This window comes from Aulostomus chinensis, chromosome 12 (assembly GCF_037954235.1).
Source record: "Aulostomus chinensis isolate RoL2024-O1b breed Wild chromosome 12, RoL_Achi_v1.0, whole genome shotgun sequence".
Classification (NCBI taxonomy): Eukaryota; Metazoa; Chordata; class Actinopteri; order Syngnathiformes; family Aulostomidae; genus Aulostomus; species Aulostomus chinensis.
In genome coordinates this window covers 5,065,774-5,083,339 of record NC_141331.1, presented here as the reverse complement: position 1 = coordinate 5,083,339, position 17,566 = coordinate 5,065,774, and the positions used below count along the sequence as shown (strand labels likewise).

Sequence of the window (17,566 nt, the reverse complement as noted above, 5' to 3'; positions counted from 1 at the left end):
ACAGAACCTGATGGTAATGTGATACTTTTTAAATGAGGACTCCTGACTTTGGAAAATATTTACTTAATGTATGTTTGACGATCAGCAAGGTTGGTAATAACTGGTTGAAACAGTGGTAATTGATTTGTGTAATGAGCTATCAACAGTTTTATAAAGTAGGATTACTGCAGTGAAACAGGGTGAGGTTATCACCTTATTTAAATCACACTTAGAAGACTAATTTAGAACGAAGTACACATTGACAGAATCGTTACTTTGCCATTAGGCTGCTAGTTCCTTATACAATGGAACATTTTCTTTGTTTCTTGGTTGTTCTTGGTTTCATGTCTTGACCAGCCTGCATCACTCTTTAGAAACCTGTGAAAATAGGTGTTGCAGGGAAGTGAAATGTAACAGCTCAGTGGAAAATTGGATTGATGGAACTTGATGTAATTCCCTTTTATTTCTGAGGATATTCTGTCCTGCCTTTTCTCTTTCACTGATATGTTTTCCAGCATCTTCGCCACCTTTGCTCTTGATGATTTTGTCACGCGTCCTGTATTTGCATTTTGTTTTTGAGCTAATTGTTTTTCAGTCAGTTTTCTTTTTGTCCACCTCCTTTTGTCCTCCCGTCCCTCCCTATTCAATGTCAGTCTTTGAAGAGATGAATTGATTAGGAGTTGATGTAATCCATACCCTCAGCCAGCCTTAAGAGCACCGAGGGTCCGCTTTGCTACGATCAATATCTGACCCTACAAATATCATTTGTCATTTGTTCTGAGTAATTCACTCATATAAGGTTTCCCTGCGGCCCCACTGCCACCTTTCACCGTTCCCAGCGGAACTATAGAGGCTAACATGACAGTGTTCTTAATGTATATATGAATTGGAGGGTCCTACGATTGGGGAGGCTAAATGTGAGAATTGAGATTGTACTACACAAATCATAGTAATACAGCTAGTGTTATACGTAATCTCCTAGCATAACTTCCTGCAGCGTTGAGTCGTCCCTCAATCTCACTTTTTCTCTGAGCTCCAGCAGTAACCCAGGCAGTAGCAGCGTGCTTCATCCATCAGCGTCCGTATAATGATGATTTTATGCAGTGGGCTGATGAGATGTGAAGAGGGAGACATGATCATATGTTACCAACATACACACACAGATCTCTGCTTCAGCTACTTATTATTGGCCGTTTTGACTCATGAACATCAGCGTGTGCACTAAAGAGACACTGCAGCAAGGGAAGGGATCCTGAGTGATGAACCCAGAAGGTGTTTTTTTTTAATCCTCTCTGAGAAAGGCTGTGGGCAGTAGATTTTTATTTTGAAATGTACTCATTTTATTGATGTACACCAGTATTTTGGAAATTTGGTTTCAACAACCGTGTAAGGTCAGTGGTATGGGATCCAACTCCCGATAACTGTCGTGACAACTCCACCAGCAACAAAACACTTACAAAAGAGTAAAGCACAAACATAAAGGTTATGAACTCTAAATCCAGAAATACAAATACCAGGAAGTGGTGCTAAAAGCTCGGCTCCACCAGAGGTGCTCCGAGCCCCTCTGGGAAAGTAATGGGCCCAAACTCGCCAAGCAGCGACACACGCAGACAATAACGACATTACTTGTTTCTTTCTCATTACACAGTCTGCAATGTCGACACGGGATACTCATGAGGCAATTTATCAAGTACACTTACACAGAACTAATGCAGTTTAATAGAACAGCCCAGCAATAAATCCTCCCTCCACAAGCATTATGAAGTTCGGTTGTTATTGAATCTGTTTGAGGTGTTGATCTATTTTCATGCTAATGGGGGACTGTCATCAGCAGCGCCGTTGAACTGCAGTGGGTGGTACTGAGAGGTCTTCCTAATATTGTGTACATCCCAGATTTGACAAAATACTTTGAAATACCTCAACAGATACACCTGCAGACACATTTATCTACACTGCGTAAATTGTTTGAAAGTGCACTTCTTGGACTGATGGCTTTCACTGTTGTAATGAAATGCTGGAAATTCATTTCCTAAACTTAATGTTTTCAGCATTCATCTCCTCTGGGTTTTTTTTCCCTCTCTCATCATGTCACTGATAAAGCGACACAAACTCTTCTCTGTTGTGTGACATGACTTGCGTCGGGTCACTATCTTGTCATCTAAAAGATTATTATTAGAAACCCATTTTTTTCCCCTGAACTGTGACTCAATAAAAATAGTATATTTACAATTTTCAGACAGTGTACATCAAATCGGTGTGTGTGTGTGTGTATGCGCAGGTGCATGCACACTCGTTTCTGTATCAGAGGAACTGACTGTGGTTTTTTTGTAGCTGTGCAAATGGAGACTTTCTCTTCTCTCACCATTTCTGCATTACTCTGTCATATCTTTTTCCATTAGCCGTCCGATGGGAGGTAGTAACGCTGTATCATGCTGGACTATAAGAAAGGCAGGCTTGCAGGAGGAGCGCAGCTTGACACAAAAAAACAGCAGATTAAATGTCAATTTGTGTGTTGCAAATTTGGTTTTTATCCTTGCTCAGTATTAGACATCGGGTTAATGGCATCTAAAGCTGGTCTGACTTATATTTTGGGGGTAACCTAACATTAATGACAAGAGTAAGGGCTGTGAAAGAGTGTAAATGAGAGATGGAGTGATTTCAGCTTAGCTGTCAACAAGCTAACGACTGCATCGCTTGACTTAGGGTCAGACTTTTTTCAGAACAAGTCTCTCAAAGCCGTTTCTGTCATAAACATGAAAATTAAAAGTAATGCGTAGTTTAGAGCTTATTATTGGCCAGATCTCTTAGACATAATGTGTGTGTGTGTGTTTTCTACAGACACTCCCCTGCTGGTGAGGAGCAGCAGTGATTCAGCTCTCAGTCCTCAGGCAGCAGAGATTAAACCCTCCCTCCATGAAGACACAACTGTGATGGTAAGACGTGCAGATGTAGTTGGAAACACAGGAGGTATGGGGGGGTCAGATGTCTTTCAGTGCCTTCATGGTCTTTCTTATCTTAGACATGCTTTGTCTCATCAAACTAGTCTAATTAAGACAAATGATTCTCAGTTTTTTCTCTCCTTTTCAGCCTTTAGCTTCATGTCCTTAAAGGGGCAAAAGGTCGGCTCTTGCCCCTCTCTCATTTTCTCATCTGTCCTTCCCTCTCCTTCCCCACCACTTTTAACTGTTCTCTAGGAAAACTGTTAGTTTGGAAACACTGCATTTGACTATCACTCTGTGCTGATGCATTGATATTTAAAATAACCTCCCACATGAGTAACACTGCTGTGAGGGCCTTCTGAAATCCAGTTGAATTTTTTTTCTCCTACCCTTGTGTTTTGTTTTCTCCGCTTTCTTCCCCTCACATGACTTTTTTTTGTCTTTCCTAAGACGCCTCTGTGTGAAATCACACTCTTATATTTGACTGTAGTTCGCTGTTTACTTTTAGGTGTAGGTTTACTTGCTATTGTAGTGTTATGCTTTCATATTCCCTTTACACGTTGGACACAGCAAATCCCTCCAGTTCACTGATTGGCCTCCAGCGTGGAGGGACTTCTTCCCTGGAGATCCAGCCCTGGACAAACATTCTTAACCGCGATCAAAATCCCTGCTGATCAACCTGTTTGCGTGGGTTTGTTCTTTTGGGGAACGTGATTGGTTCTCTAAGGTGGCGAGTTTCCCTACATAGTAGCGCTGAGAATGACCTCACGTGTTTGTGGCTATACTGCAGATAAATATGTTGTACCTCTGTTGTCGTATTCATGCTGACTCAGTGCAGGACAGGTCACCACGGCCTCTAAACACATCCTACATTCACATGAGAACTCAGGAGTGACACTAAGTGTGATAGCATTGCTTTTTCCACACAGCTGAATATTAATTTTCAGGTTTTTTTTTTTTTTTTATTCAGTGATATGTTCAAATTTAGAATATTAACTTACAGCTGTAGTTGGTTTGGTTACCTCCTCCATATCTGCATGAATATATAACAGGATAATATGGCAGGTATTCTGCAGATAATCCTCATTTTTTTAATGTTGAGGTTGGATGAGGAAAACAATTGTGCTTCAGTCTCTTCTTTTTTGCTTATAATCTGTTGTTTATAACAATATATATATATTTGATGAAAATGATAGATATGATTTTCCAAATGTTATGGCAAAAGAAATCATCTCTTTAAAATTTGCAATGTTTACATGTGTTTTCCAGTATGCACAAAAGGTGGATGTTATATCAACTTGTTTTTATACAGTTAATATCTGTAAATATCAGCTAAATCTTCCATCCATCCATTTTCTATACTTCTTATCTGTTAAGGGTCGCGGGGGTGGGGGCCTATCTCAGCTGACATTGGGTGAGAGGCGGGGTTCACCCTGGACGGGTCGCCAGTCCGTCTCAGGACCATCAGGAGCAGTTAGGGGCTCAGTATCTTGCTCAAGGACACTTGGACACGGTCACTGAGGGAAGAGGGGATTGAGCCAGCGACCCTTCTGTAGCTAGACGGCCGCTTTACCTCTGAGCCATGCGGCCCCTTCAGCTAAATCAGTTATAAAATATCAGCATTTCATCCTAAAAGTCCAATGTTATGTATCCTGATGTCCAAACCTTGAATCGTCAAATTTGAACCACAGAAGTTACAAAGTGAAATTGTTTATACGTATGTCCCCCCCCCCCCCCCCCCCCCCAGTGGTTCCTGCTGGTTTATATTGAATCAAATATCAAATGTCACTGTCCTGTCGTTGATGGAGGGAGGACATCTTCATAATAGAGACATAAATTATATGTTTGGTAATTGGTTACATCATTCATTGACCATTCATTTTATGCCTAAAACCTCCTCACATTGTTTGTCCCAGCTGGTGGAGACTATCAGCATGGACCCACACCTGCTGGGCCTCAATAGAAAAGGCACGAGGTTATAGTGGTGAAGGAATTCTGTTTTTCTCCTCTATACATCATTTCTCTCCTGTCACTGTCTCTTGTATTTGTCTTTGTGACTGTCGCCCTCCGTCTCTCACTAGCACACATTCTTACTCAGCCACTTGTCCATCTCTTCTTAACCAGCCAGGTTCAGATAGAGGTAATGGCTCTGGGTAATTGTTCAAATTGTCACTTGGCCTTTCGGCGAGAGCGATGAGAGGAAGAAAGTACTGTTCTTGCAGTAATTCTCTGCCTTTCTGCTCTCTGTCTTTTCTCCTACTTCCTGGCCCCCTCCATTTATTTAATTTCAACCCAGTAAGATTTACTGGTGCGGCTCTTCCGTTCTAAATGCCAGGCACAAATGAGTACAGTGAGCCACAAAATCACTTTCTCCTTTCCTCTCTCGCTCTCTTTCATGCTAGAGAAAATGGACACACTTGCACAAACACACACGCACACACACACACACACACACACACACCACAGATGCAGGTGAGTTACAAGGTGCTAATCAGGCTGGGACTATTTGCTCTTGCCAGGAATACTACTGGGGCTAATAAGGCTGCAGTACTTATTTATCACTCTACCTTTGCGCGTGTGTACTTGTGTATGTGCGTGATTGTCAGAGAAATAATTTTGTTTGCCAGTTTGTGTTTGGAGGGCTTTGTGTGAATGTCTACTTTTTGTATTTGGATTTTTTCCAATCCCCTTAGTGCCTCTCTATGTATATAATAATGTAAATGAAGTCGATTTCTGAGAGTATGTTAAATGAATGGGGCATACAGGTAAAAATGAAGAAACACAACAGGGGCTCTGTGTTTTCTCTGTGTTTCTGATTAATTGGCTGGAAAATTTGAACCGAACTGTTGATTGATAGTTGACATATCGCAAATTACGTAATGCGCATTAGGTGTGTTTCCCATCAACCGTTAGGCACCGAATAAGATAGGCTGCGCAATACCACCAGAAGATGGCAGTACAGGCACCATGACACACGGCTTTGTCTGTAACAACAGCATAGAAGAAGAGCCACATACAACAAATGATGCTGAAAGGACTTTAGAATTTACCTTTGGTAGGACAAGTTGTAATTAATCTTAAGTACCAGCTAGTATTGGATATGTTGCTGCTGTCGGGAGACTAAATATCTGTGACAATGACAGCGATGGAAACAGCTGGTCCGTCACATGAGTTTAATGTGTTTAGTCTAAAACAAAAAACCAAAAACTGAATTAAATAGACAGTTTGATGAAGCAGTTGGCCTCCACAGCTCCACACATACCCCATGAAGGAAAAGAAGGTATGCTTTCTGACGCTTGTGTTACATACATGTGAACATTCGGCTTGTCCCCTGTGACATTTCAACAGTCTTTTCATTCAGTCTCACTAAAAAGACAATAATGTCTGTAACAAAATACACTCACATATTCCTATTAATTAATCATACTCACTCTGGGAGTGTTTTCAGGGAACACTTTGCTAGATTGATTATTCAGTAATTAGTAATATCACTATAAGTTTGGTGTTTTTTAATCCCCTTTTGGCAATTATGAGATTGGACTGAGAAGACCAAATGCTTGCAGCCCATTTATTATACTCACAGTTAGTCAAGTTAGGAGTATCCATCATCCAGTTAAAATGGAAATTCTCTTTCTCTATTCTCTAATTTTTGAATGGCCACTAATGCATCCAAGTATTGACTTAACTGTCCAAGGTTAGCAGACTTATGTTTTATGTATTTTTTCTCTGCAGTTGTCCTTAATAAATATTTATAATTTTGTCAGTATGTTTTTACTTTCTTCCAAAATAAAACTAGTCATTTCTCACAGATTGACAAATGGCAGTATAAATGATTCACTTGCTTGACAAAATTTGAGAAAATAATGAAATAGTCTCTCAGTCGATGAAGCTTGAACTGAGTGACGAAGGGGTGAGGGTCCAGTACAAAGAAGAAGAAAAAACAATGAAGCAGTACAATGATTGCAATAGCGGCCCACCAGAGGCCAGCACCAGAGGCTAGCACTAGCACCAGCGCCGGAGGCCAGCGCCGGAGGCCAGCGCCAGAGGCAAGCGCTAGCACCAGCGCCTGTGGCTAGCGCTAGCACCAGCGCCCGAGGCTAGCGCTAGCACCAGCGCCCGAGGCTAGCGCTAGCACCAGCGCCAGAGGTCAGCGGCAGAGGCTAGCGCTAGTACCACCACCAGAGGCAAGCACCAGCACCAGTGCCAGAGGCTAGCACCAGCACCAGAGAATATCTTTTAGCCTTGAAAACAGTTTGGGAGACCCAACCAGAGGCAATGTGACTTTTCAAGGTAGAATTCATCAAAACTGTATCTGACAGAAGGGAGTGTCCAGCGTTGATTATGCCTGTTAAATGTGTTGTCTTGTTGTTTTCTGTGTTAATGTGAAGTGTCCTTGGGTATCATGAAAGGCACTATAGAAATCAAAATTATTATTATTTATTATTTAAAAGTAGTAGAGGAGTGAAGAGCTCAAATTTTGAAAGAAATATTCAAACAGGCCACTTCCTGTTATATCTGAAACTTGAATTAATATGCGGTAATGTGAGGTTAACGTTGATAATGTGACACTCCTTGTTCCGTACCTGTAACAGGTTAGTCTTTATTGACAAGTGGCACGCTGTATTCCTGGCCTTGCTCATAGAGACTCATTTTTTATATACTTGTATTAAATGAGAGAAAAAAAGTAAGCACTGAAAGACTTTCCAATTTAAGTATCATGGCTGTGGGTATGACAAAGAGGTTAGGGTAATTAATGTTACCTGTCACCCTGTTACTAATTAAGCCCACATGACGACATCTGTTGCTTGGCTGGACGAACTGATTTCCAAGCCACCAAACATATGCTTGCTGTATGTGCAGGCTGTCAGTCACTGCTATCTCTCACCTCCCTCCACCTCCTCTCATTCCTGGCTTCGGTGCTTCTGCGAGCCGCTGTCTCTCTCTCTCTCTCTCTCGCCTCAGACTGAATCTCTCCTGCTCTCTCACGTCGGCTTTTTCTCATTTAATTAGTCATCGCCTTTTGTTCTCAGTTTCTTTTTTTTGTCGTCATTTACTTCCCTCTCTCCTCCTCTGACAGGTGGTGTAGGTCATTTGGCAATAGTGGGGAGAGGTCAAAGGTGAAAGGTCATGTAAAGAGTCCATTATTGTGTCCAGCTAGTATTGAGCCTTATTGAACGGTGTGTTTGACTGCATATGCTCACAAATCTGTGCTGTCATACTCTACAGTAGAGACCCACGCCTGAGCTCAAAGAGCCACATGGTCTCATGACTCTGATTGCAACAATTTGGACCGAACTGCACTTTTTATTTTTTTCCCCGCCAGAATTCAGATACGATTAAAATGCAGTGAATTTCCCAATATATTAATTTAGATATTGTTTAGTCTTTACTACGTTGTATTGAATGAGTCTGGACAACCAGGAATGGCAGACGGTGTTTCCAGTGATATTATCCATCCATCATTTTATCATCTGTTTTACTCCCCACATTCATTCCCTTTTTTTCAGGTATAGCACATAAAAGCAAAATCAAAACCGAGGGAGATCCTTTATTGCTCCATTTACTCAATTATTTACAGCTCTGTGTTGATTCGTGTTGCTTATCTGTTCATCCACCCACATATTGTTTTGTATTCACATTACCTTTATCATTTTTTCCCGCTTCCTCTATGAACTTTCTGCCAGTTTGGCTGTGTTCTTGGTGCTTGATCAGGTCTTTTTATTGTGTGTTTTCCAAATGCCAGTCACCGACTAACAGGAAATGTGTTGTGTGTGCTCTCTGCAGGCAGCCAGTCCTCCTGTGGAGAGGCCAGCAGGGGTGGACAGACCCCAAGTCAAATATACCCTCAATGGCAGGTCAGTGTTGGTGTGCTGCATTTGAACTCCTGCACTGATACAGACCTAAAAGTGAATCATTTTTTCAATTAAATGTACTAAAAATGAACAACTGCAATACTATGTTTGATTATGAGCTCAGGAAGTGATACCTTCTCTCCACTGCATGTGATGTAGTTGTGAGTGCGGTTTATTCTCTACATACATCATTATTGATGTTTGTGTGTGTGTGTGTGTGTGTGTGTGTTTGTGTCCTACTTTCTCTTCATTAAAAGCTGTATTCAAATCTAGATCAAGGCCCCTACAGTTAGTACAGAGACCCCACATCATTAGCCCACTACAAAAGACCAAAACAAGGTCGCGCACACATACACACACACACACACAGTCATTTGTAGACCGGCATACACACATGGCCAATAAGTAAACAGCTACAAACACACTTGCATCTGCTTTTCTTTACAGGCAGGCGTGAGCACATAACGCACATAAAAACACTAATGAGAGCGTCTTACTTTAAGTGTTACGGGCTTCCACAGGCTATTCTGTGTCTGGCAGTATGAAGGTCAGAGGGATTGGGTGGCAGCCTTGTTACGTTTAATAAAGAGTGAGAACATGGCGTGATTGTACATGTAATAGATGTGTTAGTTAGGAGAAAAATGTGTAGGCCGGGTACTTCTGTTACTGCAGTATGACAAGTATAATTGTGCGGTAACTGTCTCACAGAATATTTTAAGTTAAACTGCAAATACTAAATATAATAATATATATTAATATTAATGCTATATTAATATTAATATATTGTTCAGTGAGAGAATCTATGAAAGTTTTACTCACAAATCGCTGGTATTTTATCTAATATAAATGTTTGCATGCAGATTTTTTTTAATGAGAATGGAAAAACCTGATGTTTGTGTATGACAAAGTAAATACGGTTGGCATAATGACCTTTACATTTCTAATGTATTCCTGTTGTTTCCCATATATTCCTGATCACTTCTATGGTAAATTTATAATTTGAAAAGCTGGGATGTTGTGGTCATCCTACTCTAATTGTCTTCTTTAAAATTCATAACCCTTCAATACTTGTACACACTAGCTCTCAGATACTGCCCTCCATTTTTAATCATTAGCTGACAGTTCTGTCGGGTAGCAGCCGCTACCGATCACGGTTTCAACAACACTCTGCTCCGTCACAAAGAAAAGTACTTCAGTGTATTTGATACTTCCCTTAAAAACAAACGTTGAATGCGAACAAGTTTCTTGTGTTCAAATATGTAGCGTCGTGAATTTTTCTTCTGTTCGAAGGTCGGTAGAAGGTTTGTCCGTTTCAGTATGTGTGCAGTCCATTCATAAATAGTAGCTCAAAGTCACATGTAGATCTTTTCCAGATGGGTCTTATTGAGGGACATTTAGAGCTTTATTTCGATAGTGATGTCTAATCTCTGCAGATGTTTTACCCTCTTTCCATAGCAACCAGCTGTAACCACAGATCTCAGAGCGCGCATGGACACACACACACACACACACACTGTCTCACATACACACACACACACACAACCATCTGTATCGACACATCGCACAGAGACACTAGGTCTTGCAGAGCAATAAATGCAATAACTGTTCCGTGGCTATATCATGATCACAACATTAAGTTACTAGGCCACACAATCCCGCCACCTGAAATGATCAGGAGAATTACGTTATAATTATAGTAGTATTACTACTGGCAGGAGTAGTATTTTCCATTTCCATGATGCATGGCATCAGTGTAGGTGATATGGATCCGTGCTGTGTCGTGTGAAATGTATATATGTGTTCCACTACTGTCTGCAGAGCAAATTGCCCCTCAGGGACATTATAGTTTTCTTGAATCCTGAAGAGAAATGGAAGTGAACTGGAGGATGCTTTTTGAAAATTATAGTTTTAGCACACTTAATGGCTCCGGTAATACACACACTTCACTGCAGTGAGTGTAAACATAATTATTTAAGCCACTCACATTCATTTCATTCACTCTCTTTTTTTTTATGCATGCATATCTTATGCACAAACACTCACACACATTCACACAGAAACCATCTCAGCCGTAAGTAATGTAAAAGTGATGTAATGGTTTTTATGGTCACCAGGGAAACGATCCTTGAAATTGCAAAAAAAGTCCAAAATGAGCACAGGAATGAGCTATAGATATTGGAACAGTAAAGCATTCACTAAATGAATGTGTGTGTGGTTATATATGATGGTCTGCTGCTGTGTTTATAAATCTACAAATATTGCTGTCCCCACCTTGAGTGTTAAGCCACCTTTAATGGCTCATCATAACTTTAACCACACAGCACAATCACCAGAAAACTCATTGCCTTTGAATCAAAATGTCCTTTTTATGTAGGGAAACAGATTTACTGTAAATTGGTTTATTGAAAAGCTTTGGAAGCATAATATGCGTCTTTGTGAAACAATGCTCTGTCTCAGCAGTGTTTTAGAAACGAGGAGGTGAAGAAGTGAATATTTCACTGGATGAACAAGACGAAGTGGATGGGAAATGGGTTTTCGAGGGTAGTCAACATTTAAGAAACTCACACTCCAATTAATCACCTGTTAAGATTCCGGCTCCCGTCCTGTGCTATCGGTCATCCCAGCACCTGCGCCGTCATCGTGAATGGTTGACAGGGTTGTTGTATCAAGCGCTGAACAACCCAGCGCTGGAGTATCCGGCCCCATGTGGTGTCGGGCTGTCATGCTTTTGTGAGAAAGACGTCAGCATGGGAGCGGGACTAGCGATCGACTGCATCACGGGACCCAAGAGCACGGAAACTGAAAGCAGAAGCAGCTCTGAACTGAGGCCATAAACGGGGTGAAAGTGATGACCTCGGTCAAGCAAGTCACTGTTTCACCTTCAACAGACAGAGACAGAGAACGCCTGTAGTAGGTAGTTGCCACCATCGGGAGTCATTGTCATTGAACTCACCGAAAAGGTCATGATTGCGAACTGCTGTGGCAGCCATGTGAGGGGATACTCACCTGTTGGAAGGTGACAGTCCCCCCCCCCCCAAATGTAGGTTTTACTGCTTTCAAACATACAAAATGGCAAGTGAGCAAGCGATGGATGAAAGACACAGAAACATTTTGATGCCCCCTATGTTTCCCACATTCTGCATTATAAACTGTTTTCTTGTCTGTAACAACATCGACTGCACGTCTGTCCGTCCTGGGTGAGGGATCCCTCCTCTGTTGCTCACCCTGAGGTTTCTCAGATTTTTCCCTGTTAAAAGGGTTTTCTATGGAGTTTTGGAGACGGAGTGAGTTGGCGTTGTGTTTTAATGACGGTGTGATGATTCTACATTGACGGATACCCCGGCAATGCCAGGCAACTGATGAGGTCTAGTTGCTAACGCTGCTAAGCTGAGTGCTCGTTGTATGAACGGGTTTATTTGTGTATCTTAACTTTGGGCACGACTGCTAATTTTTCACTGCTTTCTCTTCTCTCCTGATATATTTGGGGGCCCGCACTTGAAAGACCAGCTTGAAAGGAGTGTGAGAGCATGGGAAGGGATGGATCCCTCTCATCCATTAGAAAATGGATGAGAGGGTGAAATGCATTGAGAAGAAGAGTGGTTTTGTAATGCGCGCCCCCCCCCCCCCCCCTTTGACAATTTCTCCTCTGTGTTTCAGTCTTTCATATCGAGGATCATGGAAGTGGCAGGTGGATAAAGAGAACACCTGCTCTCTTCATCTCCTCTCTCTCACTCTCTCTCTATCTGGCTCTTCTTCTTTGTCTCTTGTTCTTTTTCATTTCTCCCCCTCTCCCTTTTCTCCAGTCTCGTCCATTTTCCCTCCCTCTCACCCTTACTTCTTTTTTTTTTTTTTGCATTGATGCATGCCTGACAAACATCTCACAAAAAAAGAAAAAAAAATCAAAAAGGAAATGTAAATGGATCTCAAGTGTTTGCATGTGTGTTCTAGGGGGAGTGTTAGAGATCAGAGGCAGAGTTGTCGGAAGGGATGGGGGATGTTATTTTTCTTCCCTTATTAATACTATTCATTAGCTTCGTCTAATTAATTCAGTGCATCCTCTTCCCTTAATTTCACAATATCTCTCTTCCAGACCAGACTAATTTCCTACCTTCATTCTCCCTCCCCCTTTTTTTTATATATTCTTTTCCTTCTCTGTGTCCTTTCCTTTCAAAATTCCGTTCTCTTTGTATAATTTTTTCGCCACACTGTGTGGATCTGAGGATGGGAAGGTCAGTGGGTCGGCCCACCACTGTGGTTGAGAATAAATTATCCCAATAACTGTTAGATGAATAGCAATGAAATTTGGCACAGATAATCTGGGTCTCTGGAGAATTAATTCTGTTGGGATGTTTTTTTTTTTTTTGTAACATTCATAAAGTGAAAGATTTCAACATCCATAGCATGGATGGGCCCAAAGTCTAGCTCAGATGAGTCCGCATGTACGAAGAGATTTAATTTTTATCTTGTCATTTTAACTAACCGGTAAGAATTTTAAAATCAGCTTTTTTTTTTTTGGAACGCTTTTAAGCGTCAAATGGGGGGAGACGAATGACGTTCCACTTTAGCTTTGTCAACGTATTTTACAGGGTACGAAGCAGTTTGATTTCAAATTGAAAATGGTGCAGGGATGAGTTTGCACTTTTGAATGTCCGGTTCCCTCGTCTCCAGGTCGGTGTGGGATTGTTGAAAGTGTTTTTGGATAAATTCCTGAAATAAGGTCACCCCCCCAGATTAACCATTTTTAGCATTTGGTTCTAGGGCACAAAATGTGTTGGTGTTTACTGTACCACACCTGTCAATTTTGAAGTGCTTTTATTTGTCTTATAAGCTGTGTTGTGAACCTGTAGACAAACACGCCTACAGAGGTGTCAGGCTGATGTTAGCAGGCAGCTTCAGTGGAGCTTCACCAAGCCTCCAGCTCAGCTGCAGACTCTCATGCCACATATTAACTCACTAGACAGAGTTAGCGCTGTGCTGATGTGTTCTTTTCCAGTAAATCTGTTGCTGATCTGTCTGCCCGGTTTGGGGTGTCTCCATGCTCGGCAACTTAGTCCTACTTGCTACTCCCATCTTATTATCTGGCAGCATCCGCCATCCCTCGAGAGTATTCTGTGGCCTGTCTCCTGCAGGACCACGTCCACAGGGAGGTGTCCAGATCCAACCGCTGCTCCTCCAAGATGAAGGAGTGAGAGTTCTTCGTTTAATTGAATGACTCTGTTACGCCTTTCCTCACCCATCTGTAGTAGAGGAGTTCTGCCAGTTACACTTAATGTTGCTTTTCCAACAGTACACAAGTAAAACCTGCTTAGAAGTACTGTTATATGGATTTGAAGCACCTTTGTCTGCCATTAAGAAGTTAATCTTTCCCTAACATTCCTCTTTTTGCTCTCCATCCTTGCCTCCCTGCCCTCTTCCTTCTATCCCTCCTCTCTCTCTACTTTTCACTCTTCTTTCACCTTCACCGCTCCTGTTTCACAATCCCTTGCTTCCTGTTGTCTGGATTAACTAAAAGTTGCCGAGTGGCGATGATGCAGCACCAGCTTTGTTTATTTGTCTATGTGTGAGAGACAAATATTTTGGAAGAGAACTTGTTTCTGTGCTTTGTGTCTCTCCCTTGTTCATCAACTATTCTCTCTGTGGAGTTTATCAGCATCTGTAGCTCTCGCTTCACTGTGTTTATGGGATGAGTGGATGGTCTGAAGAGAGAGGGAGACAAAATGAGCAGACACAGAAGAGCTTGTAACTACAGAGCACAAAACTAAGTTCAGACAAACTCACTTACAAAGCACACACACACACACACACACAGGGAGCAGAGAGAAGGTCAGGGGAGGATTAATGGCTGTGCTCTGATAGATTAACTAATCAAACAAACAAAGGCTTCAACATGCACACACATTTAAACACAGCCAGAATGCAAATTAGACACACACTTGAACAATTCAAACTAAATGGAGACATCCAAAGATTGAGAGAAAGAAACCTATAGAGATGGGTGACACGAAAAAGTTCTGACAAACAAACACACACACACACACACCAACACCAACAGTATGTACTTTTGTTGACTTTTAATAGAGAGACTTTTTCCTTTCTCCGAGGACTGGGTTTGCTGAAGATGAAATCCTCGGAGAAAAAAGGATTCTCAGGACAAGGAAACATTCACAGAAAGCGACGTATCAATCCAGGATGATAGTTTTGAAAAACGTTCCTGAGGGGAGACACATTTTCATGAAAGCTGCCTTTCTGTTCTGTATGTGTGGGTTTGTGTTTGTGTAACACCCTCTGTTGTGTTACACTGCTTTTTTTGTTGTAATGTCATTACATCACCTACTGTGTGTACTCAGGCTTGTTTTGATCTTGTGCCATATTTAAACTTCTGACATCAGACAGCAGGGTTGCAAATTGTTATAAACTTTCAATGGAAAGTGGTCGGAATATATAGGCAGAAAGAATCTGAATCTTTTGGAAAGACAGAAAAATGCAAAAATTCTTCATAGTCCAGAAAATATCTTCCCAGTGATGTGATTAATGTGGTTAACAAATAGTAAATATCTTGTTTTTCTACCATTGTGTGTCTGTTTGTGTGATTAGCCATAGCAGAACAGTGGAGATCCTGGGAGAGGACAGTCCCCTTGGGATCCATGTGGTTCCCTACTGCTCATCCCTCAGTGGACGGTCAGTGTTATTTCCTCACTCACTCCCTCACTCACTCGCTTGCTCACTCACTCTTGAGATTCCGTCCATCCTGTTCTTCTAAATGTGATATTTAATCTCATCTTCTTTGAATTTGGCATAAAAGTCCACTGGGATTCAAAGATGAACAGACGAGATTTCTCAGGTCAAAGGTCACGGTCACCTCGCGTGCACATGCCGTCCGTCCCGGTGTTGTTAGCGACCATTGCTGCACCAATGTCGTCTTGGACTGGAGGATGAACTGACAAGATTTTGGTGGTCAGAGGTCAAGATCACCGTGAGACGCCCACATGGACTGCAAGGCTGTATCTCTAGTTCTCTGTGATAATGTGTTTATCGCAAATTATCAATAATAATTGATGAGGACCGAAATGAAACATTTGACCGTGGCAAAGTTTTCAGCCTGTCCGAATTTATCGGTGGGAGTAATATTCTTGGAATCATGTTGTGCACTTGTAAGGCTTTCACCTCCGGGCAATACTTTACACACTAATCTGGCAACAACACGTTCTCACGCACACAACGGGAAGAAGAAGAAGAAGAAAATGCAGAAAAAATTGCCCAGCAATGCAGGGCTTTTTTTGGGGTGTGTGACAGTCAGACAGTGCATGGGGATTTCCTAAAGGAAGGCAGGATGTGTTTTTATGGCTGTTCTCATGACTCACCTGACCCTGCCAATTTCCTCCTTACATTTCCCTCCCTCCCTGTCTTCTCTCATCTCTCGTCTCCCTTTTTTTTTTCTTTGTCTGTTCCCTCCTGAGCACCTCCTTGATTTCTTTCCACAATTTACCATCACTCCTTCCCCTCTTAACCTAGTTTCGTTGTTTTAGTGTGTGTCATTGCTTCTGTATAATTAAGCTGAGTGTGTGTCGGAGAAGAAAGACAAGTTAAAGATGCAGAGTCTTCCAACAGTCTTGCTGTCTGTTTGATTGGTTCTCCCTGCCTACCCTTGTCTGTCTACCTTCCATCCTCTCCTGGCGTTTCACAGGCTGTCTCTTTTTGAATGGCTTTACATCTTTCCCCCTATCATTTGTTTCTCTATACGTCTGTCATGACTCGTGTGTGTGTGTGTGTGTGTGTGTGTTGATGCTTGTCTATCATGTTGTCTTTGTTGCCCTACCTCTCTGTCTTTTTATGTACAAGTTGGCCTGTGACAGTCCTGCTCCCACGCTAATTAACCTTAACAACAGCTTTTATCTCTTAATGGTGGCTCATGTAAGCACAGAGAATGTGTTAATTTGACCTGCAGCACCCTTGCCAGCGCTCTAGAAGACACATCACTCATCCGTACAGTTTAACAATTGCACATGCATACACATGCATGTGATGTAAGCATACCAACTTTTAATAGAGCGCGTAACCCGCCTTCCCTTCCTCATGCACTCTCCTGATAGGTTTCTTGGTCTCTACATCCGCGGAGTGGAGGAGGACAGTCGCTCCAGGAAGGAGGCGTTGTTCCAGGAGGATGAGTGCATCGTCAGGATCAACAACACCGACCTCATGGATAAGACCTTTAGCCAGTGAGTGCAGCTCCACCAGTGTGTGTGTTGGACACAGGACTGAGAAAATGCCCGACTGAGGCGATTCACTTGAATAGGAAAAGCAAGTCTTTCATATAAAAGACAGTCACATCAACATTGATGCACCACCTTCCAACATACCTGTTGAGTTGCCTGTCTGGGGAAAAAGAAAGGTGCAGTTGTAAAATTGTATTCTGCAAATGTACGAAAGGAAAGGAATTTCACCCGAAATGCAGTTAGGAAATGAATAGATAGAAGTGAGGGATCTGTGCTGACACTCCTCTTACTTACACACAGAATTCATTTATTTGAAGACATTTACTTAAAAATGATCCAGAATGTTGCGGTATCTCAGGCTCAGCAATTATTATCATAATTATTAAAACCTTTGCACTTGATGCCAGAAAAGTTCAATCTAAAATTCAACAGTTCTGCCATGAACTCTACTTTTATTGAACTTGTTTATTCATTTGCATACATGAAGCACACAACAACTGTGTAGGTTTTATAATAAGTGATGTGCTGGTGAGGCAGGAACCAGACAAATGTTGATGTTAAAACTCACCACACTGAAAGATTG

General features: G+C 41.8%; 1 protein-coding gene across 15 annotated transcripts in view; it reads left to right on the top strand.

Annotated features, from left to right (window-relative positions):
• The window catches only part of LOC147251807 (partitioning defective 3 homolog B-like), a 268,899-nt gene that overhangs the window by 115,793 nt on the left and 135,540 nt on the right, over positions 1-17,566 (top strand). For all 15 annotated transcript variants that reach the window (XR_015118686.1, XR_015118684.1, XR_015118681.1 and 12 more), the window contains 4 exons: positions 2,818-2,912; positions 8,703-8,773; positions 15,365-15,448; positions 16,861-16,986. Coding sequence is in view for 9 of the 15 variants with exons in the window: in XM_086219749.1 (XP_086075875.1) it covers positions 2,818-2,912; positions 8,703-8,773; positions 15,365-15,448; positions 16,861-16,986 (376 nt within the window). In the remaining 6 variants the exon portion in view is untranslated. The remainder of the gene's footprint in view (positions 1-2,817; positions 2,913-8,702; positions 8,774-15,364; positions 15,449-16,860; positions 16,987-17,566) is intronic.